Source organism: Pleurodeles waltl, chromosome 5 (genome assembly GCF_031143425.1).
Source record: "Pleurodeles waltl isolate 20211129_DDA chromosome 5, aPleWal1.hap1.20221129, whole genome shotgun sequence".
Taxonomy (NCBI): domain Eukaryota; kingdom Metazoa; phylum Chordata; class Amphibia; order Caudata; family Salamandridae; genus Pleurodeles; species Pleurodeles waltl.
The window spans coordinates 649,001,801-649,026,373 of NC_090444.1; the positions used below are offsets into that span (position 1 = coordinate 649,001,801).

Below are 24,573 nucleotides of genomic sequence, written 5' to 3' on the forward strand. Positions count from 1 at the left end.
TTGTCCCCAGGTCATCTATTGGTCAGCTACTTATCAGGCTCGCATAGTACAATCCCAATTATCAGCACATCGGACAGCGTCTCCTGACATCATCAACTTTCTCCTCGCAGTTCTGATTTTGCTCCCCTTGTCATGACTTTTTATTAGGGTCTCCCAGTCCATCCCATTAATTGCTAATTGGTCAGTCCGTCGGATTTCATGACTCTAACCTATAGTTTTCGTTTACCAAATCTTCAATTTTGCATATACTTTATGTCCCATAAAACTGATTGGTTCTTCTTGCAATGAAAACATCATCCGTCTCTTCAGGTAACAAAATTGTTGCATACGAGACTTTAGTCAGTGCCTCTATTGTTCAAGTCCTGGGAAAGTACACTTAGCCTACACTACACATAATTGTATCAAATTGTCTTCATCTCCTGTCCTTTGGAACATTTGCAGAATGTTCTAGCTGAGCGGTTTGAACTCTGAACGGTTCAAGGTTTCTCCTTCCAGTTACCAGTCTTCGCAAAGCTTTCCGAAGTCTCCACGTTATGAGCAAGCAGGGCACAGCGAAACCAGGCCTTTAGTCGGGCTAATTTAAGAATATTAATTAACATAAAACAAAGGTTATACAACCAGTTATGATGTATTAATACGTTTTAATACGTTTTCTTACTCATTTTTCCCATTATTTAGCATCTGTTAATACACATGGTGACCACTCTCCGAGGGCACAATTTCGATTATACACATGATTTTCTAATATTAAATCTCTATGATTTTTCTCATTAATAAACACACATTAATCATTAGCAATTTCTTTAATTAGCATATCTGGTTCATCACTACTAATTAAGAAAGAAGCAGTGTTCCATGAAACATGTACTGGCTGTTGTTTATGAAATGGCTAGGATTTTCTGATTTGTTGAATGATTCTGGCTGTCACATAAAAAAGATATATAGCGAGCATTATCCTTTGGAGAGTTCTGTCTTTATAATTCACTGCTTTATGATTTGTGGTTGCAAGGACTTTGATGTTCCCTACTGCTTCCTCACAATCTTTTGTGCATAAAAAATATATACTCTGATAGAGACTTCTAGCTGTAGATTCCCTACCTTTGAATTTCCTAGGTGTCAGTCTGGATCTGGAAACGTTTCCGTGAGCAGTATCCCTGCATGCCATCGGGTGGCTTCGTTCAGTTCAGAGCAGCGTCGGAAGTGACATCACGGTCACCTATATAGGTGCCACCCAGACGAGCAGACGTCCGTTCTTTTCTTTGCACGCCAGTTCGGGCTGATCTGGAGAAAAGCTACCCCTCTGTCTCTTTTGTGATAGTTTAAAAAAAAAAAAACTTTTTGTCATCTATTTTTCCAAAGTGTGTCGAGAATGTCTTCTAGGAAGGTAAGTTTCAAGCAGTGTGGGGCATGTTACCGGGCCATATCAGTTGTGGACTTATTTTGGTATCTCGCGCACGACCATGATTTCAAGTAATGGTCATGGCACTGAAAGCTTTGAGGCTCCTAAAGCTGCTTGCAGACTGGTGGTAGACACCAGCAAGTGCGACTCCTAGGAGATCCCAGTCCTGATCAAAGGAGAAGGTCGCGGGACCACTGCAGGAGCCCAAGTCCTCTTTCTCACACTAGAAGTCCTCGGGACACTCGAGGAAGAGGCACAAGAAGAATGCCAAATAGACTTCGACTTCGCCTTGCCCATCAGCCGATGCAGGAACATCTGCATTCCAGGCACGGGTCTGCGGAGCCATTGCCAAGTCTGACTCCGGGCCTCCCCCCATTTCCGGTAGCTGGAGTGACCCCCACTCAGTTGAAAGACTTCTATGAAGCCATGCACCTTGTGTTTGAGCAGGCCGATCCCTCTGGAACATCTTTGGGCCCCACGGAGTCAGAGGATGTCCCATCAGGTTTTGCACTGGCGGCTTCAGCCTCAGCTCCAATGTGATCTCATAGATCTGATTTCAGATCTGCAGTGTCGTGCCAACGTGACCTACTCTGGCGCTGACGGTGATGCTCCCAGCGCCAGCCCCATTCTCATTCCCGATGACAGTCAGAACAATTTCAGTTGAGGTTGATTCCAGTGCTGACATGGCCCACTGGTCCTAGGTCATTACCTGAAATTTTTTTGGAGCAGCCATGCATGGGGGAAGAATGGGAGGGGTCACTGGGCCCTTTAGAATACCAGTGAGAGACCCCAACTTCATTGGACTGGTATGAAGATCTAGGAGATGCCAGTGGAGTGGACACCTCCCCAGATACTGGCTTGCTCTCTCCAACTAACGTGGGCATAGAGGAGGGAATATTATGCAATGGTGGCAAAGAGGGCAGCTGAGATCCTTGACCTCCGGTATCCCTCCATGGCAGTCAAGACTAAACTCTTGAGGGAAGTGCTACAGCCTGGGGCTTCCTCATCTGAACCTATTGCCCTTTAATGAAGCATTGACTGATGTCCTGCTAGGAACTTGGTCCAAGCCCAGCTCATGGGCTCCTGCGAACAATTGCCTGCCAACATCGCCATGCCCCGGATGATCTTAGTTTCTTCATCCAATACCCCAACCTGGATAGCTTGGTCCAAGCCTCAACTTCCCATGGCACATTCCCTGCCACTCCCCCAGACCGCTAATCCAAGAGACTGGATAGTTTAGGCAAGAAAATGTTTTGTTTCACCAGCATAGTATTGCGGTCAATGAACACTGCATGGCTGTTGGGCCGTTATTCCCATAACTTAAGGGATACAGTTGTAGAAGTGCTGCTGCATGTCCAGGAGGAGGCCCTGGCCACCCTTTCCCAAGCAGTGAAGGACAGGAGAAATGCAGCAGAGTTCACTATTAGGTGTGGTTTTAACATGACTGACTCGCTGGGGACATGGGCTCTGTAGTGGGACCTGAAGTACCAGTGGGCACAGCATCAGGGGAATCACTCCGACACGCTCGGAGGAAACTGAAAAGGACCTGCACTTGTGGCTTACGAACCATGAATGGGTGAAACAGACTCCTCAACCAGATCTGACAGTAGTGACAGATGCTTCACTCCTGTGATGGGGTGACCATCTGGGAGGATAGAGATCAGAGGACTCCCGACTCAATATCAACTTGCTGGACCTCTGTGCGATCCGGCTAGCATTGAAAGCATTTCTCCCTCTGTCAAGGGGAATTTAGTGCAGGTGTTCATGGACAACGCCCTTGGCATGTACAGCGGCAACAAGGAGGACGGGGTGGGTTTGTGGACCCTTTGTCAAGAGGCACTGCGTCTCGGGACATGGCTGGAAAAGCAGGGCGTAGCCCTGGTGGTTCAACACCTGGCAGGTTCTCTGGACACCAGGGTAAACAAACAGCCGTCAGTACCTCACGGATCACAAGTGGCATCTCCATTCGGAGGTGGCACAAGCGGTGGGGAGAGCCTTAGTTAGATCTGTTTGCCTCCAAAGAGAACGCACAATGTCAGCTGTATTACGCATTGGATTTTCCAAGGCGGCTATTGCGCGCAGACTCTTTTTGTCTCAAGTGGAGCTCAGGCCTTCTGTACACTTTTCTGCCCAGAGTTCTCAAGAATGTCAGGAATGACTCAGCCCTAGTCATTCTAGTGCCACCAGACTGGGCACAGAGAGTCTGGTATCCCAAGCTTCTGAGAATGAGCATCAATCCTCCGATCAGGCTGCCCCTTTGGGAGGATTTTCAGTTACAGCAACAGGGGAGGATCCTCCACCCAAATCTGTCAGCTCGCCATCTCCTTGCATGGAGATTGAGAGGTGACTGTTGATAGCTTTTGACCTTCCTCCTGAAATTTGTAAAGTTATTTTGGCGATCAGGCGTTGCTCCACCCAAACAGTATATGCCTGCTATTGGTAAAAAAAATTAAAATATTGTCTATCAACCTTCTTTCTGATATTCTTCTGTTAGTTCTTACCCTTGCCCAGCAAGGTTATGGTCTAGGAACTCTTAAGGGTTATATCTCTGCACTGTCCATCTTTCTGCGGGTGCCTTACCAACCATCTTTATTTACTTTCCCTTGTGTAAATAGGTTTTTGAAAGGGCTTGTAGAAATGTTTCCCCCATCGCTCTTCATCATGCCTTAGTGGGACCTGAACCTGGTTCTCACATATCTCATGTGTGCTCCTTTTGAGTCACTACACAGTTGTCCCCTTTGGCTGCTTACCATCAAGATAGCCTTTCTAGTGGCGATAACATCATCCCGTAGGGTGAGTGAGCTGCAGCCTTTATCATCCAATCCTCCCTATCTTGTTGTGTTCCCTGACAAAGTACTGTAGTGCTTCGCACCAGGGCCTCTTTACTTCTGAAAGTGGTGACCCCTTTCTACTTGGGACTGTCTGTCACCTTGTCCATCTTTTACGCTCCTCTACATCCCTCTAAAGAAGAGGAATGACTCCACCGTCTGGACCCAGAAAGAGCTTTGTCGTTCTACCTTGATGGCACAAGAGTTCTGAGTGGACAAGTAACTCTTTGTGGGCTATGTAGGAGCTAAAAAAGTCGGGCAGTACAGACACAAACCATTTCGCGCTGGTTTGTTCTCTGTATCAAGATCTGAAAAGCTGCAGCCACGGTGTTAGCACGTGGAGTCCCAGTCCTGGATATCTGCCAGGAAGCAACGTGGGCTTTGCTGCACACATTTGGCAAACACTACCGCCTAGATAGTCAGGCCCACATGGACGGGCATTTTGTCCGTTCGGTCCGGCAAGACTTAAGAGGTTTTGAAAACTTGTCCACAATCCACCCCCGGCATGGTATTGCTTGGGTATCTATTCAAAGGAAAGGAATCTGCATCTAGATGTCTCTAGCATGTGAACAAGTTACTTACCTTCTGTAATTAATTATCTTGTAGAGACAATATCTAGCCGCAGATTCCTTACCGACCCATTTCGATTTCTAGGGTTAGGGATGATCCCTTACAGGGCCCCAGTTTGGACACACCAGAGTCAGCTCACTTCATGGCTCTGCGCTCCTGGTGTGGAAAGTCGTAAAAAGTAACTGACATTTGTGTGCTGAGATGGTGCCTATATAGGTGACTGTAGGAAAGTCACCCTTTTTGGCATGGTTACTCCCACTTTTTGACAGCTACTGGTATGCTTTGACTATATTCACTGGGATCCTGCTAACCAGGACCCCAGTGATTGTGCTCTCTCCCTCTAAATTTGGTTGCCTAGTACTTTGCACACCCCACATTTGGCATACTGGTGCCCCCATATAAGTCCCTACATTTGGTGCATAGGTGCCCAGGGCATTGGGGCACCAAGGCTTCTCCATGGGTTGCAGCATGTATTTTGCCACCCATGGGAGCCCATGCAAAATGTGTCTGCAGGCCTGCCATTGCAGCCTGCGTGATAAGGTGCATGCACCTTTTCACTACACGTCACTTCACTATGTCACTAAGTTATCCCTATGGTAGGCCCTCCTAGCCCAGAGGGCAGGGGGCAGGTCCCTGTGCGTGAGGCTGCCCTGCTCCAGTTCCATTACAATGGACTTCGTAAGTGCGGGGAAGCCATTTTGCCCGTGTACTGAAGAGGTCACTACCTGTGTCCAGCTACATAATGGTAACTCCGAACCTGGGCATGTTTGGTATCAAACATGTCAGAATCATACCACAATACTGTTGCCAGTATTGGTTGTATGATTCCAGGCATTCTGGGGGCTCCTTAGAAGACCCCCAGCATTGCTCCTACCAGTATTCTGAGGTTTTCCGGGCAGCCTGCGCTTCTGCCACTCCTCAGACAGGTTTCTGCCCTTCTGCTGCTTGACCAGCTCAGGCAGAGGAAGGCAGAATAAACTATTTCCTGTGGGAGAAGGAGGTAACACCCTCTCCCTTGGAAATAGGTGTTACATGGCTCGGGAGGGGTTGCCTTCCCAAGCCCACTGGTATGCTTTGAAGGGCACATTTGGTGCCCTCCTTGCATTAACCAGTTTGCACCAGTCCAGGGACCACCAGTTCCTGCTCTTGCATGAAACTAGACAAAAGAAAGTGGAGTGACCACTCCCCGGTCCATCACCACCCCAGGGGTGGTGACCAGAGCTCCTCCAGGTGGCCACTTGATTCTGTCATCTTGAATCCAAGATGGGCAGAGGCCCCTGGAAGCATCTGAGTGGTCAGGTCAGGCAGGTGACTTCACAGCCCCCTCGTGATGGGTGGTCACCCTGCTAGGTGACCAATCTCCCTTAGGCTATTTAGGGTCTCCCTCTTAGGTGGGTCCACAGGTTCGACGTGCAGGATTCCAGGAGGGCTCCTCTGCATCATTTGCTTCATCTTCTGGCCACTGGATACGCAACTGGACTCTTCAGTAAACAACAATCTGCAACTACAGCGACGACTCCACTTTGCAACATTGTTTCTCTGGCTCCTTCCAGCAACTGCAAAGTTTCCCTGGCTGTGCATCTTTTGAGGCCGACGAGACTCCAGCCTGCACCAGCCTGCACCAAGAAATGAGAAGGAATCTCCCTTGGAGTGAAGGAGTCACTCTCCTGCATTTTCAGGCACCACCTGCAACAACAGCCGGCTGCGTGGATCTGCTTTCCTCCAGAACTGCGTGGATCCTGCATCACAGGTGGTGGTCGGGAGTGGTCCTCTCTGCCAGCTGTCCAGCTTGGGAGACGGTAATGCCTTGCCTCTCCTCGCAGGACAGTATCCCTGTGCACTGCGACTCCTGCAGCTACCAAGGCTTGTTTGCTCCTGCTCCAAGGGATCTTCAGGCTTCGTGTAGCCCCAGCCCCCAGCACTTCTTCCTTCCAAGCACAGTCTCCTGACGCACAGAATTGAGCAAAGGCACCTACTGGCTTGCAGGGGTACTGTTAACAAAAAATGTTCCGGCTCCAGTCTGATGCCTGGGAAATTCAAAGGTAATGAATCTCTACCAGATAATTTGTTACCGAAGTTAAGTAACTTGCTCATCTGGTAGAATAAGTCTGTGAAATAGATGATGACCATTGGTGAGGTAACATAGAAGGAAAATTTGAAAAGGGCCTTGTATGAATAAATGAGGGAAGCTAGAAGGGAGGTGGGTGTCAACAGAGAAGATACTAGAAGACAGGAAATGTTAGATTGAAGACGTAGGAAATCATTCCAGGACTGCGCAAGGGGGTACATAGATATTAGAAGATTTTGAGGACACTACATTGGGTGATAAAATTGAATTGTGCATAGAGGTCAAGGAGGGTCAGGATTGGAAATATGTGGTTATGGTGAGCTGATATGAGAAAATTAGACTTGTGTGAGGGTTGTTTCAGAGTTGCTGAAAGCCTGATTGCAGTGAGACAAGCAAGTTATTGGAGTACCCATGACTAGTGAGATAACTGGAACCAAGTTGCTATAAAGTTTGATAAAATATGGAAGTTGAAAAACACAACAGTACTTAGACTCGGAGGAGCTTGTTTAGCAGTGGTGAGAAGGCAAATACCAACTTGAAGCAGTCTCAGTTGGAACAAATATTGCATTTCAGTCATGGACATGTTGGAGTAAGCTTGTTAAGTAGCTCATTTTCCACACAGTTATTCTGTTTGCAAACCTGGAAATATGCAGCTGCAATTACATTTGTTGTTGTGTCTCTGCCTGAAGTTTATGGAAAAATGTGGTGTTTTTGCTTCTTTTAAGTTCTTTAAAATGATTGTCATTTTTCAGGACCTGATGATGGATCATGACCCTCAGTATCGTTTTGAATTGGATGGAAATAAGAAAGCAGATGAGCTGTTTGTAGTAAGTCAAAGCAGAAATATTTTAGCTGTAATTAACCTGAAATTTTGTTTTGTAACTCATCCTGTTAAATAAGGAGAGACCGTGAATTCATACTTTTATGTTACCTGGTAAACAAAACTCAGTAAACTTACATTGTTAGTTATTCTGCCTGTAAGCGGTGCATCCAATATTTACCTAAGTCAACGAAATGTACAGAATATTAACACATTCTATCTTCTACACTTTCACTGAGGTCTGTGAGACCTTTAGGCACTTAACGGTCCTGAATAGGGCATGTTTCCTGCTATCCGCCACCCAACTATACTAGTGAAGAGTAATGCTGGAGGTGGGGACAGCCCAGATCAAGCAGTGACACTCACCCCTCCTCCGTTGACAGCAGCCCTCCAATCCCCACTAAATAGGAATCGGGTGGTGGTATTTGTCTTCAGTTCTTTACATATCCTATGGGGGAGGATGTTTAGTCCTGATGGTGAGGAAGAATGGACATATTGTGGCAGTGGTCCTCATCAGCTCAGAGCTGGTGGTTGTAGGAAGCTGAGAGGGTACTTTCCTAGAGTGGTTGTCTTCATCTTCACCTCAGTCAAAAACTAGGGATTCCTCCGGCTTGTCGTACATCTTAGGATTCCCTGAGGATGGCCTATTATGGCCTGGAGCAAATACTGAGGGATTCCTTGAGCCACTGGAAGGGAGAAACCTCTCCTGCATCCTCTATTGTCCAAGGCACCATAGAAATCACAAGGACTACCACCCCTGGGGTAGAGTATGCATGAACAATAGTAGTAAGGGAAGACATAAAAGTCCCTTTCAATTAAAGGCTTTGGGGGAGCCCAATAATGTACCTTGGAACCTTGGAATTCTGGGAGTTCTGTGGGGCTGCCAAACGGAACAGGGAGATCATCATTGTGGTGCTGCTATTCTGTGTCAACCTCCACCCAGCAATTCTTCCTCCACAGCAGCAGAGTTAAATTACTGCCAGGGTCTAGGGCAAAGGATTGGTGGGTAGTTTAGCCGTAGGCTGTGGCCATGGAAAAAACACCATCAGAGTTGTGGGTGGTTTACCCTTGAAGTCATTTTAAAAAACATGATGAAATGATGCATTTTGAAAATTAATTTCACATAAATTGGCTAGAAATACAGCGGTTCAGAAGGGGTAGCAAAGAAATAAACAGGTACTTATGTAGTGTGCAGTGCAAATCTTACCTTCCATGTGGGTCTCTCATAAAACCTTTAAAGAGTGGCAGGAAAGCAGTGGACTGTTCAGTACAATTGCTTTAAAAATTCATTTTAAAGTGTTAAAAGGTGTTGCTGTGTAATTTCTATTTAATTTTTCACAGCAATATGTTACAACTGAGAATCTAGCAGGGTGGAGCAAATCAAATAATTTGTAGTTCTTATAATATCAGCTCATAAGAAGCAGAGCCCGACATACCATAGATTTATACAGCTATGCTCTTGCTCAATTATTCAGAGCTTACATTATCCGACAGGTTTCACTGTTCTTTCTTGCTTATGCATCAACACTAGTAATTACATAAAAGCCACTCCAGTAACCTATTAGTAATTATCGTTCAGTGAATCCAAAGTTGAAACCTGTGAAAATTTCCAGTTATGGTTTGTTTCCTATGCAGTTCATACCATAAACCACTCCGTCTGCCATACCCAAAACACCACTTTTCCAATGACTGAGGAAAAAGGCAGACTATCAAGATCATAGTAGCAGGAGGGGTTTTGGATGAGTCAAAGGTGAGATAAATGAGGGATAATTTAGTAGGGTTGTTTGGCAGATCATGGTAGTAAACTGAGGTTTGGGGTGAGGTAGATGCAGTAGAGGAGGGAAGAGCTTAGACAGGGTTATTTTGGAGATGAAAGTAGTAGAATGGGTTTGGGATGAGTCAGAGTGGGGATGGAGGATAGATTGATAGAGACATAGGGTGATGGGGAGACAAAGTAAAGCTTACGAGAAAGTAAATGTATGTATTTTTTATTTATATTATATACATATATATATATATATATATATATAATCACAAAAGGTCCAATTAAGGCGCGCTTTCTTAATGTCGGTGCCTGCGTCAGGGAAGGACCTTTCCCTTAATTTATCTTCACACCAGCTTGACACTACTGTCAACAACGCGACACTCACAGGATTTCTCAAATCTTTATTTAATGGATAAAATGATACCAAACAAACACCAATGCGTTTCAACCTTCTCGGTCTTGATCATGGTAATTACTCAGTCCATTAAGTGCCCTATTTATACTCTTCATCTCAACATGCCTTTATGTGGGATTCTGGGATATGTAGTTTACAAAATGTGCATGTTATATTAAACCAAGAAAGAAATACAATCATATATTTAAAAAAAAAAATGTGCAACTACATTATACCCATAAAAAAATTACCATAAAAAGTTAAAATCTAAAACTTATGTGCTGAAATGAACAAAAAGAACTCTACTCATTACTCAAGCTGATCACAATTTACAATATCATCTATCCCTGAATCCAATACTCACATATACATATGGTTATATCCTCACATCAATTTCTAATTCTTCATACATACTTTTCTATTATGCCTGTGTTTCTAATTATGGGTCTAGTGCCCCATTTTTTTAACTTATCACTATCTAAATTTCTGCATGTAGTATTACCATTTCCTATTTCACATAGATGATATAACTCCATTTGTGTATGTGTGTGTGTGTGTATATATATATATATATATATATATATGTATATATATATATATATATATATAACATTTCATTTGTATTTTTCTTTTTTATTTATTATTAATATATGTTTTTTAGCTTTCATTTAATTATAAATTGAATTTTATTTATACATTTTATTTTATTTTTATTTCATTTTTCTCTAGAACAGGAGGGATAGAGTAATAAATAGGTATGTAAAAACATAGCAAGGGAATATATGTCCAAGGAATATAATAATGAGTATAATATGAGAAGAAAAGTAGTATTGTATAAACACAGTTTCAAGATTTGCAATATTTGAAGTTAATTAATAAGTGTACTTTTCAAACATTTATTTATCTTTCCTCAATGTTTGAGTAGCAAAATGCTTATGATAATAAAACATTTGATCGGTGTGATATAAAAACGAAAGCAGGGATTCATAAGTATACCAACCTATCTAGGTGCTATGCAATGACCTATGAACATGATAAGCATAGCATAATATAAACATATATATATATATATATATATACATATATATATATATATATATATATATTTAACCATGAGTAAAGATACATTTGTTAAACAGGCTTAAAGAGTATGTGTAAAATGTATTATTATGATACAGTAACAATACATATCTCCTAAAGAACTATACTTATCTAGAATATACACATAATCAGATTATTATAAATATTTATCAACACAGGCATATGCAGTCCATTGCTGTTTGGATATGGTGGTTTTGAAGGAAAGAGCCAACTCTTGCGTAGTCTTCTGAAGGCAAGATATTCATCCATGGATCTTATATTTGGGGGTAATGAATTCCATAGTTTGGCTGCTCGGGCGTAGAAGGATGTACCACCTATTATCTTTTTCTTGTATGGTGGTGGTCTAAGGCGGGGTGCCAATCTTGAGCGGAAGTTTCTTTGTTGAATGTATTTGGTTATTTTGTTCCTGATAAAAAAGCGGTCCTCTTCCATGTATAGCTTTGTGGGTGATACAAAGCAGCTTGAAGGTGGATCTTCTGGCAACGGGTAACCAGTGTAGTGCTTTCAAGGCAGGGGAGATGTGGGAGTGCGGCTTTACATGTAATAGTTGCCTTGCATACTAGATAGAGATGATCCATGGTAGAGGCCATTGGCATAATCCAGTTTGGATAGTACAAGAGATAGTAGCCTGTACCTTCTGTGGAAATCCGAGGTGGAGGAAGATGCATTGCAGAGTCCTCAAGGTGATGAAGCTTAATCGTGCTAATTTGTCCACTTGGGCATTCATTGTTAACTTGGAGTCCATGGTAATTCCAAGGTTTTTAACTTCCTTGGATACTTGAGGAGGTGGTCCGGGATAGTGAGGCCAGGCGCACAGTGGGTCATAATTTTTCCAGTTCCCACATGTGAGTATTTCGGTTTCTAATCTACTTCTCACATACCTCATGTGTGCTCCTTTTGAGCCAAGGCACAATTGTCCCCTAAGGCATCTCATCATCAAAACAGGATTTCTTGTGGCCATAACATATGCCAGGGGGGTGAGTGAGATACAGGCCTTGCCAACCAGGCTTCTGTATCTCACAATATTTCCTGATAAGGTAGTACTTCCCACCCGTGCCTCTTTCCTCCCAAAGGTGGTAACCCCATTTCATTTGGGACAGACTGTCACCCTGCCCATCTTTCTGCATCCCTCTAAGGAAGAGGAGCGACTCCACCGACTGGACCCAAAAAGAGTGTTGTCGTTCTACCTTGACTGCACAAAAGAGTTCTGGGTGGACAACTAACTCTTTGTGGGGTATTTGGGAGCAAAGAAAGGTCAGGCATGACAGAAACTAACCATTTCACGCTGTATACAGATCTGCTATGCCCTGGCTAAGAAGCAGCTTTCTGAGAGCTTACGAACCCATTCCACCAGAGGGAAAGCTGCGACGATGGCGTTAGTTCATGGAGTCGTAGTCCTGGACATCTGTCAGGCAGCAACTTGTGCGTCCCTCAACACGTTTGCCAAACACTACTGCCTGGATAGCCAGGTCTGTAAGGACTGGCATTTGGCCTGTTTGATCCTGCAGGACTTTCTAGTGTGAAAGAACTTGTCCGCAGCCCTCATCCAGGAGGATATGGCTTGTGTATATATTCAAAGGTAAGGAATCTGCAGCTAGAAGTCTTTAGCAGATGATCAAGTTATTTACCTTTGGTACTGCACTAACTGGTAGGGACTCTAGCTGCACATTCCTTACATTCACCATTGCTTCCCCACTCTGTGGGCTTATTTGCTAGGTCATGGTGATCCCTATCAAGGCCCTACTTTAGACATACACATTCGTCAGTTCTTTCCATGGCTCTGCGCTCCTGGCGTGGAAAGTCGTGATTATAGTAACTGACACCCACGCGCCTTGGTGGCGCCTATATAGGTGACCGCAATGTCACTTCGGGCACCAACCACGCCACCTGAAGCCAAACTGACCCACCTGTAGGCTCGTGCAGGGGTATTGCTTGGAGAAAAGATTCCGGATCCAGGCTGACGCCTGGGGAAATTCAAAGGTAAGGAATCTGCAGTCAGTTAGAGTCTACCAGATAATGCATTACCGAAGGTAAGTAACTTGTTCTTCCCATCTAATCTTGCTGTTCAGTTCCTTTGAATTATAATGAATGTCTCATGACGGACACAGAAAGCTACTTGTTTGATATCCCAGATCTCCATGATGAATCTCATTGAGAGCTAGTCAAACCCTTCTCACATTCTATGTGAAAGTGGAAGGTAACCTCTTCCTAATAAACCAAGCATGCTGTTAGGGACTAATCAACTATTTTGGCCCCCTGGTTTTGAGTCCTGTAGAAGCAGAGTCTACATTTCACACTTAGAACCTCAGCCAATATAATAATGTTTAAAATATTTTGAATTAATTTTAAATGATATTTTTTCAATATAATGCGGAATCTTACATCACTTGCAGTGGCATCCTAAGTGGTTATATTCATGATGAAAGTACCCATGTTTGAGACCTATTAATACAGGAAAAAAATTCTTGCGTACTTTTTGGAAACATCTGCTATTAAAATTTGCACTGGGAATCACTGGATTAACGTTACTTTTGTATGTTTTGCAAAATGTAATCAGGGCTGGTTCTCTTACCTCATTAAGAATAAATGTTGAGCCAGTGTTGTCCAGTGTAAAAACATAGCCCTCAACCCAGGATAGTGATTAGTCTAGGTAGATGCATAACACAGATGTTTCAAGCAAGGTTCCGATTTAAGTAATAACGTTGGGACTGTTGATAAAGCAAATTAAGTGATTGGCAATTGACCACCTTTAAAAATGAGCTCAGTTTGAAATTTTTTGCACTTTTTTTCATTTTAGTCCGTGTTGTCCCGGCTTGAGTTTTTAGGAGTGCGAACTGGAGCTCCTGTCATCAAACTTCAGGCAGCAGAGGAGGAAGAAGTGCAAGACATCGAGGATGCTGTAAGTCATATGTCTGAAAAAACTAGTCAATATTAATTAAATGTATAGTTGTTTCTAAATTGAAAAATCATGTTTTGAGGCGGGTTTCAGTAAATGCTAGAAATAAAATGTAAGAGCATTTGATGTGCACAAAAGTAACTGTCTGATTAAGAGCCTCAAATAAAATCACACTCCAGCACTCATCTCTTCATTTCACCCATCACATAGTCAACATATTTTGTTTTAGACAGAAGTCCATTCACTACCAGGAGCAATCAGAACTATGTAGAGATAAGTGTCCTTATATTAAAGTATTGGTTCAAATTTCACATCGGGTAGCAATCAACTACCTGATGTGAAGAAACTATCCCCCTCTCGCATAAATTCTAAAACTGCAACGATGATTAAATGAGCTTCCAGAGTATAAAAACCTAGGACTGGTATAGTCGGAGGTCATGTTTTACCAAGGAAAATGAAGATTAATAAATCTAAAATAACATAAAGGAACTATTTTTATCAAGAAGCTTGCAATCTGCATGAAACAAAACTGACACAATTGTTTAAATAAGCATATTTGTTCTATCAAACACAGCTTCATAAACCTAAGGTATTGGCTCAACTAAGGCTAGAGACCAGCAGAGTCATTTAAAAAATAAGATCAGGTTTGGTCTGATAGAAGGAACACAGAAATATTAAGTTCTGCCAATTACTTGTACAGTTTCACCACAATCATGTAGAAGGATAAAACAAGATGTGAATTAGATTAGGGCGTAGATTTAGACACAATAAGTGTGAAGGAAAACTCCATTCTGCATTCATGCAATAGTAAACCAGCTCCATCTAGATATATTACACAAGGGAGCTTATTGACAAGGGAAACTAAGAACAAACAAGATGGGCTGAGGCTTCCTGTGAATTTTAAATTGCCCAAGACTCTGCCTCTTTTTCCATCCAGAACACAAAGTATTTAAAGGTTTGGCACAGCATTGTGAAGATGCAGTAATGTACAGGAGCCATACCCTCCTTGGTTCCTTAAGCACCTTTGCCACAATCATTAAACTTGCAAATTAATTTCATCCTATGACTATCATTTTTAAAGGATTTAGATCTGCTTCACAAATAAAGATTTTTGCTCGGACTGTATTGTAGTTTCATTTAGAGTCACTATAATATAATGTTAGAGTCTTTAAATCTATACTTTGGGTACCCCCAGATTAGTACTTTGCTGTGCAAAACTGTACTGTAGTGCATATTTTGTCTGAAATGTGTAATAGCCACAGTCCTTCTGTAAGCACTACAGACCAGACCTACAATATGAATGCCCACTCACAAAATAAGGCCTACACCAGGTTAGTACCAATCCTTGATGAGTCCCTTCTGGGACTGGCTACCTGTGCACAGATTCCAGGTTACACAATATGGTAGGCTCACTTTCACAGCCTGCAAATATCTGTGTTCAGGTGTTTGTGTAACCAGTCCATTGCCTCTGACCCTAGCTGTGCAGCAGCTGCCTTGTATTAAAAAGGCAGACACTGACTGTAAGCATTCTCAGTCCAATTACTGTGAACTTACAGTGAGTGAGGCTTAGTTAGTGAGACTCTCTCACAATAAGTCCCAAAAAAGGGTTGTCAATTGAGAGAAATCGAAAAGGCTAACTTGTCAGAACCGATTTACTACATACAACCGTGCCAGCTGAAACTAGTTGAAGAAGCTACCCATTGCTCATGGGTTCTCTTGCCTAGTCAGCTGCAGCAGGTAGCAGTGGGCTCTAATCAGATACACCAATCAGCATATCTGAAGCTGCCCTTCCTATACCAAAGACCAGCCACTTAACTCAACCTTTACGGCACCTCTCCCCATAAAGAACCTATATTGCACTAAGGACCCTCCAGGTTCTAGATCGGATGCATCCAGGACACTTGCCGCCTAGATGGCCTGTGCAAGTGTAGGCCTGCCCTTGCCCTGGATCACACACCACTCTTTTTTCCGTTTTTTTTTTTTTTAGCAATGGTTCAGTGCCTTAGCATTGATGCCGTCAAACCAAGCAGGCCTGAAACCTGTCCTTCAGGCACTGCTTGTTCTTCCTCTGGCTAGTACACTAACCTGGTACCCTCACTCATCTGTGCCACTACATCCTCACAATGCAGATTGAGGCCACTCACAGAACCTTTGATTCTCCAGTATTAGATCTTTCATAGATTCACATGCTTGAATAATTCCCTGTTGTTGAAGTGGGAGTCCTATGGAAACTTAATAAAGCAGTATATATATATCATCACAGATTATAATCGCAAGGAAAAAGTCAGTTTAATAGCCTATCCATGTCCTTTCTTTTTTTTATTTTTTTAAATAGGACAGGATCACCCGCGAAGGTAGTACCATCCAAAGTGTATGAAGGAGTAAAGTAGTTGACAAGGGGTGGCTCATAGGTGGCCTCGCTAATCAGTCTCATGGGGAACAACTGTAAATTAATCCTCATTGGGAACACTAGCAGTTCTCAGTCCACAGGAGGCACCCGCGGAATACCAAGGCACACCGAAGGTAGACACCCAAAGAGGTACCAAGTGCAATGGAAGACCAGTTGCATGCACCATAGGATTGGCCGGCATGACAGTGGCCAATCAAGCTCCAATACTTCCAGCAACGGAGCACCAACGATCTGCACCAGGCGATCACAGCACAGCACAGCTGGTGGTAGTAGCTCCATTACTCCGCTGAGCTGAGAAGGCACAACCACAGCGAATCAGGAACAGCAGCATCATTATCCCGCCAATCAATGCCAAAGTCACCAGAAAGCTGTCAAACACACTTGAAAACAGTAAATGGATTGCCGCTGGTGTGACTTAGAAGTCACTCTGAATGATGGAAACAAATCCGGACCCAACAGCCTTAAAGAAGTGCTCAAGGCATTAAATATTCCAGAAATCAGCTCTCCAAAGTGCTTGGGGAAGTTGGTATTTAATAGGGATTGTATCTCAGCTGATGATCTTGCTATCTGGAGAGCATACGTCTCTCTAGCCGATGTCAACGCATCTTGTTTCTGGAACAGTAGCGCCCTTAGTCTGCTCAGCTTGTCATAATTTACATTAGTAGTATCAATAGGAGGCAGCATTTTTGCTACTCTTATCTCTTATGTGTGTGGGGGGGGGGCGGAAATAGAACATGTCCACAACAAGTTACAATCTTAGAGACTGAAATTGCATAGGCAATTCCTGGTCTCATACCGCAACAGCTCTGTTCGTTCAGGACCACATAACTTCCATTCGAAAGTATATGAAATGCTAGATGGGATTACCCTTCAAAAAACAGGCAAAGTTTGCGACCCCCGCATTTCAAAGGCCATGTAGGGACGCCTGTTTGAAAATCATTGAGTGACTAACAGTAGTCTCACATTCACTTCCGCTGAGAGAGACCTCGGTTTCTCCGTTTAAAACATTTGTATTCAAAGAGCGACTCCCACTCTTCTTTAATATCGCTATCTCCTAGCTGCTCGTATCTGCCCTCAGCAGAGAAATGAGAATGACACTAATATGTCAGAGTAGCAGAAAACAAGGTAAAGGACCTCAAAAATAAGTCTAAACTTTCCCTTAAATGCTCTCGCCTTCTGAGAGATGAGGCTGTTATTGAGACTACAGAATCTTAAATCTGGCACTTATGATTAGGACATTGAGGATTCCTTCACCTCACAGGAGCGGTCAGAGGGAGAGGTCGTGCCAGGGTCCCCAAAAGGTGCGCAAAAAAGCCATGAAAAGACTTACCATGAGTCTTCATGAAGCACTTTTCACAGAGCTATAAAATTGGCAAAAAAACCCTCAACTCCTTCTTCAACCCTGCCACTACATCTGAGAGGTCCTCATAACCTGACAATGGGGTGTCTAAAAACCACCTGGAAAATCATTAACAACAATTACGACGACATTGTCGAACACAACCATGTTGACTAATATTGCTTAGGCTATGATAGCCTTGTCTATGCAGGGCCTTATCTACGAACGGCTTCATCTACAAATGGCCTGTTCTAGAATGGCCTCATCTATGAATGGCATCATCTACAATAGCATCATCTACGACAGCCTCATCTATGACAGTCGTCTATGATGGTCATTGTAAGAGGCTGGCCTGGCTTGTAGTGAGTACCAAGGGGTACTTACACCTTGCACCAGGTCCAGGTATGCCTTATTAGTGTTTAGGGGTGTCTAGCAGCTTAGGCTGATAGAAAAGGTAGCTTAGCAGAGCAGCTTAGGCTGAACTAGGAGACTAGTGAAGCTCCTACAGTACCACTAGTGTCATATGCACAATATCATAAGAAAACACAATACACAGATATACTAAAAATAAAGGTACTTTATTTTTATGACAATATGCCAAAGTATCTCAGTGAGTACCCTCAGTATGAGGATACCAAATATACACAAGATATATGTACACAATAACAAAATATGCAGTAATAGCAATAGAAAACAGTGCAAACAATGTATAGTCACAATAGAATGCAATGGGGGCACATAGGGATAGGGGCAACACAAACCATATACTCTAGAAGTGGAATGAGAACCACGAATGGACCCCAAACCTATGTGACCTTGTAGAGGGTCACTGGGACTGTAAGAAAACAGTGAGGGTTAGAAAAATAGCCCACCCCAAGACCCTGAAAAGTGGGTGCAAAGTGCACCTAAGTTCCCCAGAGAGCACAGAAGTCGTGATAGGAGAATTCTGCAAGGAAGACCAACACCAGCAATGCAACAACAATGGATTTCCTGACGAGAGTACCTGTGGAATAAGGGGACCAAGTCCAAGAGTCACGATCAAGTCGGGAGTGAGCAGATGCCCAGGAAATGCCAGCTGTGGGTGCAAAGAAGCTGCCACCAGATGGTAGAAGCTGTGGATTCTGCAAGAACGACAAGGGCTAGAAACTTCCCCTTTGGAGAATGGATGTCCCACGTCGTGAAGAGTCGTGCAGAGGTGTTTCCGTGCAGAAAGACCGCAAACAAGCCTTGCTAGCTGCAAGGGTCGCGGTTAGGGTTTTTGGATGCTGCTGTGGCCCACGAGGGACCAGGATGTCGCCAATTGCGTGAGGAGACAGAGGGGGCGACCAGCAAGACAAGGAGCCCACTCAGAAGCAAGCAGCACCCGCAGAAGTCCTGGAACAGGCACTACAAAGTGGAGTGAACCGGAGCTCACCCGAAGTCACAAAAGAGGGTCCCACGACGCCGGAGGACAACTCAGGAGGTCGTGCACTGCAGGTTAGAGTGCCGGGCACCCAGGCTTGGCTGTGCACAAAGGAAATCCTGGAATAGTGCACAGGAGCCGGAGTAGCTGCAAAACACGCGGTTCCCAGCAATGCAGTCTAGCGTGGGGAGGCAAGGACTTACCTCCACCAAACTTGGACTGAAGAGTCACTGGACTGTGGGAGTCACTTGGACAGAGTTGCTGAGTTCAAGGGACCTCGCTCGTCGTGCTGAGAGGAGACCCAGAGGACCGGTGATGCAGTTCTTTGGTGCCTGCGGTTGCAGTGGGGAAGATTCAGTCGACCCACGGGAGATTTCTTCGGAGCTTCTAGTGCAGAGAGGAGGCAGACTACCCCCACAGCATGCACCACCAGGAAAACAGTTGAGAAGGCGGCAGGATCAGCGTTACAAGGTCGCAGTAGTCGTCTTTGCTACTTTGTTGCAGTTTTGAAGGCTTCCAGCGCGGTCAGCAGTCGATTCCTTGGCAGAAGGTGAAGAGAGAGATGCAGAGGAACTCTGATGAGCTCTTGCATTCGTTATCTAAAGAATTCCCCAAAGCAAAGACCCTAAATAGCCAGAAAAGGAGGTTTGGCTACTTAGGAGAGAGGATAGGCTAGCAACACCTGGAGGAGCCTATCAGGAGTCTCTGACGTCACCTGCTGGCCCTGGCCACTCAGAGCAGTCCAGTGTGCCAGCAGCACCTCTGTTTCCAAGATGGCAGAGGTCTGGAGCACACTGGAGGAGCTCTGGGCACCTCCCAGGGGAGGTGCAGGTCAGGGGAGTGGTCACTCCCCTTTCCTTTGTCCAGTTGTGCGCCAGAGCAGGTCTGGGGGATCCCTGAACCGGTGTAGACTGGCTTATGCAGAAATGGGCACCATCTGTGCCCATGAAAGCATTTCCAGAGGCTGGGGGAGGCTACTCCTCCCCTGCCTTAACATCTTTTTCCAAAGGGAGAGGGTGTAACACCCTCTCTCTGAGGGAGTCCTTTGTTCTGCCTTCCTGGGCCACGCCAGGCCTGTCTGAGGGGTTGGCAACAGCAGCAGCTGCAGTGAAACCCCTGAAAAGGCAGTTTGGCAGTACCCGGGTCTGAGCTAGAGACTCTGGGATCATGGAATTGTCTCTCCAATGCCAGAATGGCATTGGGGTGACAATTCCATGATCTTAGACATGTTACATGGCCATGTTCAGAGTTACCATTGTGACGCTATACATATGTTGTGACATATGTATAGTGCACACGTGTAATGGTGTCCCCGCACTCACAAAGTCCGGGGAATTTGCCCTGAACAATGTGGGGGTACCTTGGCTAGTGCCAGGGTGCCCACACACTAAGTAACTTAGGACCCAACCTTTACCAGGTAAAGGTTAGACATATAGGTGACTTATAAGTTACTTAAGTGCGGTGGTAAATGGCTGTGAAATAACGTGGACGTTATTTCACTCAGGCTGCAGTGGCAGGCCTGTGTAAGAATTGTCAGAGCTCCCTATGGGTGGCACAAGAAATGCTGCAGCCCATAGGGATCTCCTGGAACCCCAATACCCTGGGTACCTCAGTACCATATACTAGGGAATTATAAGGATGTTCCAGTATGCCAATATGAATTGGTGAAATTGGTCACTAGCCTGTTAGTGACAATTTGTACAGAGAGAGCATAACCACTGAGGTTCTGGTTAGCAGAGCCTCAATGAGACAGTTAGGCATCACACAGGGAACACATACATATAGGTCACAAACTTATGAGCACTGGGGTCCTGACTAGCAGGGTCCCAGTGACACATAACAAACATACTGAAAACATAGGGTTTTTACTATGAGCACCGGGCCCTGACTAGCAGGATCCCAGTGAGACAGTGAAAACACCCTGACATACACTCACAAACAGGCCAAAAGTGGGGGTAACAAGGCTAGAAAGAGGCTACTTTCTCACAGTCATCGACGACTGTCATCTACAACGGTTATTCACAACGGTCATCTACAGTGGTTGTCTATGATGGTTGTCTACTGTGGTCATCAATGACGGCCTTGTCCATGACATCCTCAACTACCATGGTCATCTACGACAGCCTCATCTATGATGGGTTCTATGACTGCCTCATCTATGTTGGTCGTATACGACAGCCTCATCTATGTTGGTCGTATACGACAGCCTCATCTATGTTGGCAGTTTTATCTATGATGGTTGTCCATGACAGCCTCATCTAAGATGATCATATACAACAACCTCATCTACGATGGTCGTCTAGGGCGGTCATCTATGACGGCCTTGTCTAGGAGGGTCATATACGACGGCCTCATCTATGATGGTCATCTTCAACAGCCTCCTCTACGATGGCCGTGTACAACAGCCTCATCTGTGATGCTTGTCTCGGACAGTCGTCTATGACGGTCTCATCTATGATGATCGTCTACGACGGTTTCATCTATGATGATCGTCTACGACGGCCTCATCTATGATGGTCACCTACAGTGGCCTCATCTACGATGGTCGCCTACACTGGCCTCATCTACGATGGTCGCCTACAGTGGCCTCATCTACGATGGTCGCCTACAGTGGCTACAGCAGCCTCATCTACGATGGTCGCCTACAGTGGCCTCATCTACGATGGTCGCCTACAGCAGCCTCATCTACGATGGTCGCCTACAGCGGCCTCATCTACGATGGTTGCCCGCCTCATCTACGATGTTCGTCTGTGACAGCCTCGTCTATGACAGTTGTCTACAGCCTTGTCTACAATGATCTAGTCTATGTAACCACATCTACAATGGCCTCGTCTCAGTCTGCATAGTTTACGATGGCCTTGTCTAGGACTGCATCCTCTACGTTGGCCTTGTCTACAGCAAAGGCCTTGTTGATGACAAAAATTGTCTACGTTAACCTAGTCATTTACGTCAGCCTCGTCGATGTCAAGCTTGACGACAATACAAATTAAGATGAAAGCACGTAATCATCAACAAGAACAAAACACACAAAGGGGGTCATTATGAGTTCAGTGGGCGGCACCGCTACCCGCCAAACTAATTGCCGCCATTTGACCGCCAGTGCGATCAAGTCCCCGCCGGCCGTATTTTGACTTTCCCGCTGGGCCGGCAGGCGGATGTTTCCGCCCCCGCCCAGCAGGAAATCGGGCCTTTACATTGATGTCGGCTCCATTCCAGCCAATGTGGCAGTGCGGCAGGTTCAGCAGAATCCGTCGCGCATTTCACTGTCCGGAATTTGAGCATGGGGGACCCTGAACTGCCCATGCCAAGTGCAGGGGCCCCCTGAGTTCCCCATTCTGCCAGCCTTCCCATATCGGTGTTAACCGCCATGGAAAGGCTGGCGGAATGGGACTCATAATCCCCAGGGCAGCACTGCTTGCAGCGCTGCCCTGGTGGATTTGAAACGCCGAGACCGCCAGTCTGCCTGGTGGCGGCAGCCTGGTGGTGGTGGCGTTTCGACAGTGGCGGCTCTGCCACGGTCATAATATGGGAGGTGAACCCCCACTGCTGCTGCGATCCGCCTGCCATCATAAGTCTGGCTGTCCATGGACTGCCGGACTCATAATGAGGGCCATAATCCAGAATAATTTAGTATCAGGAATTAAGGTACTAATATGAGCATGTCTACAACAGTCAGCAATATCTGGAGCAATTACACCAATCCATCTCCAAATGCAGCACATGGGTCAGGTCCATGTAGTTCTAGTACTAGACCTACAGGGCATGTTACATGCACAACTGGTGGATTCCTCCACCAGATGAACATTGGTGGTTTCCATACCCTTGGGAGCGAGCAGCCAAACACTTCCAGCTTCCTGTAGCAAACAAGAAATTAGTTTGTTTTTTTCTTTCTGATTTTAAATAGAAATGCTGTAAAACCTATTCCAATTGTTGATATATCCAGGAGGAATTACAATCATGGAAAACCCTGTCACTTATAATCCCACCTAACCAGCAAGGACACGTTCTCATCTATGTCCAATGCTACTGTACAGGCTGCAAATTCACTGGCAATAATGGGCAGATATAGCCACCAGATGAGGTCAGAGGTGGCCACATAGATAAAATGTTTGCCGGAAGATAAAGGACAAAGAAATGCTGCTGCAGGTGGGCAAAATGTCCTCCTCTAACAACTTAGATTGCGCCATAGATATAGTTTCATTAGAATTCCCACAACTGGCAGGATCAGTGGTCCTTGGATGCCAAGGTTGGTTCAAGGCCACAACATTTATAATTTGAGGTACAACTGTATCAAATATTTTTATCGTACCATGCCGACGCTCTGTTTCGCAAGCACGCTGACAACTCCTTGCAAGCAGTCAAGGCTGACTCTGACACTGCAGGAACTTTTGGCACATTACAGTTTCAAAAGAAACAATCTTTGAAGGGACCCACAAAAGACACTTATCCATATCAAGGAGGATACCAGAAGTATCTGACTTATTAACCCTCTCAATAGCCCTTAGGCTAGCTTACCTACAGTTACAACTTTCTGGTGCTGATTACACTGTCCTGTGGGAGAAACAATTCCAAAAATGTTGTAATCTATGGCGGGAAAATAGCATCCGACAAAAGTCCTGGATCTCATCACATTTAGACAGATGTTACAGTTCACCCAGATACTGCCTGCTACTCCACCAAGGCGAGGGCTCCAACCTCATCTCCATCCCCTTCAGAGGGGAGTGCTAGCTACACTAACCTAAGGTTCCATATAGAAAGGCCTTCATTCTCAGCAAGGAATAGGCATCTATTCTCGATTTTGCCTCATAAACACGAAAACAGAGGAGAGACCATCCATCCTAGACCTCTGGAAATTAAACAAGTATTTCCGGAAAGAATCATTTTATGTAGTCACCCTCTCCCACAGCACATGACCGCTCTGAATTTACAGGATTCATACTTTCGCATTCCCAGCCACTCATCAGAGTTCTCCCATTTGTCTTAAAATCAGTTTTTTTCAGGAAGGATTTCCCCCTATTTCGACAACTCTTTAATAAAAGCACCAATGGCATTTTATGATTTATATAAATCCACTGGCACCCCAACAGTGCCTGGGGCCTTTCCAGATGGACTCTTGGAGGTAGCCTCCCTAACTTCACAGAAAATTCTATTAACAAAGAGATGACCATCTCCTCCTCAGAGACTGCACTGATATTATAGGACTATAAACCCTTTTGAAATGCTAAACCCATGCTTCCGGTCCTATGGTGGTACTAACAGAATATGATTTTACTGCAACAGTCTTGATGTCTCCTATGGCCTGCCAAAAAGCTCTAGTGTCATTCAACTTGCAAGCCTTCACAATATCTCCCCAAGATTCGTCCTGCAACTCTCTCCACCTGGCCCTGATCGCATTTTTATATACCTGCCTGCAATGGCATACCTTTAGCACATCCCTTAGAACAGACCTTAGAGCTACATGCAAGTTTGTGGATGCCTCCCTACACATCTGATTAAACCATGTATAGCCATCAGGCTTCTGTGTTACAGTTTTAGACAATACACCGGTCACTGCTAAGCCTAGGTCCCTGAAATTAGTTGA

The 24,573-nt window shown here is 44.8% G+C and overlaps 1 protein-coding gene across 5 annotated transcripts in view; it reads left to right on the plus strand.

Moving 5' to 3' along the window:
• The window catches only part of AK9 (adenylate kinase 9), an 824,487-nt gene that overhangs the window by 128,288 nt on the left and 671,626 nt on the right, over positions 1–24,573 (plus strand). For all 5 annotated transcript variants that reach the window (XM_069234515.1, XM_069234516.1, XM_069234517.1 and 2 more), the window contains exons 9-10: positions 7,618–7,692; positions 13,743–13,844. In XM_069234515.1, the coding sequence (XP_069090616.1) occupies positions 7,618–7,692; positions 13,743–13,844 (177 nt within the window). The remainder of the gene's footprint in view (positions 1–7,617; positions 7,693–13,742; positions 13,845–24,573) is intronic.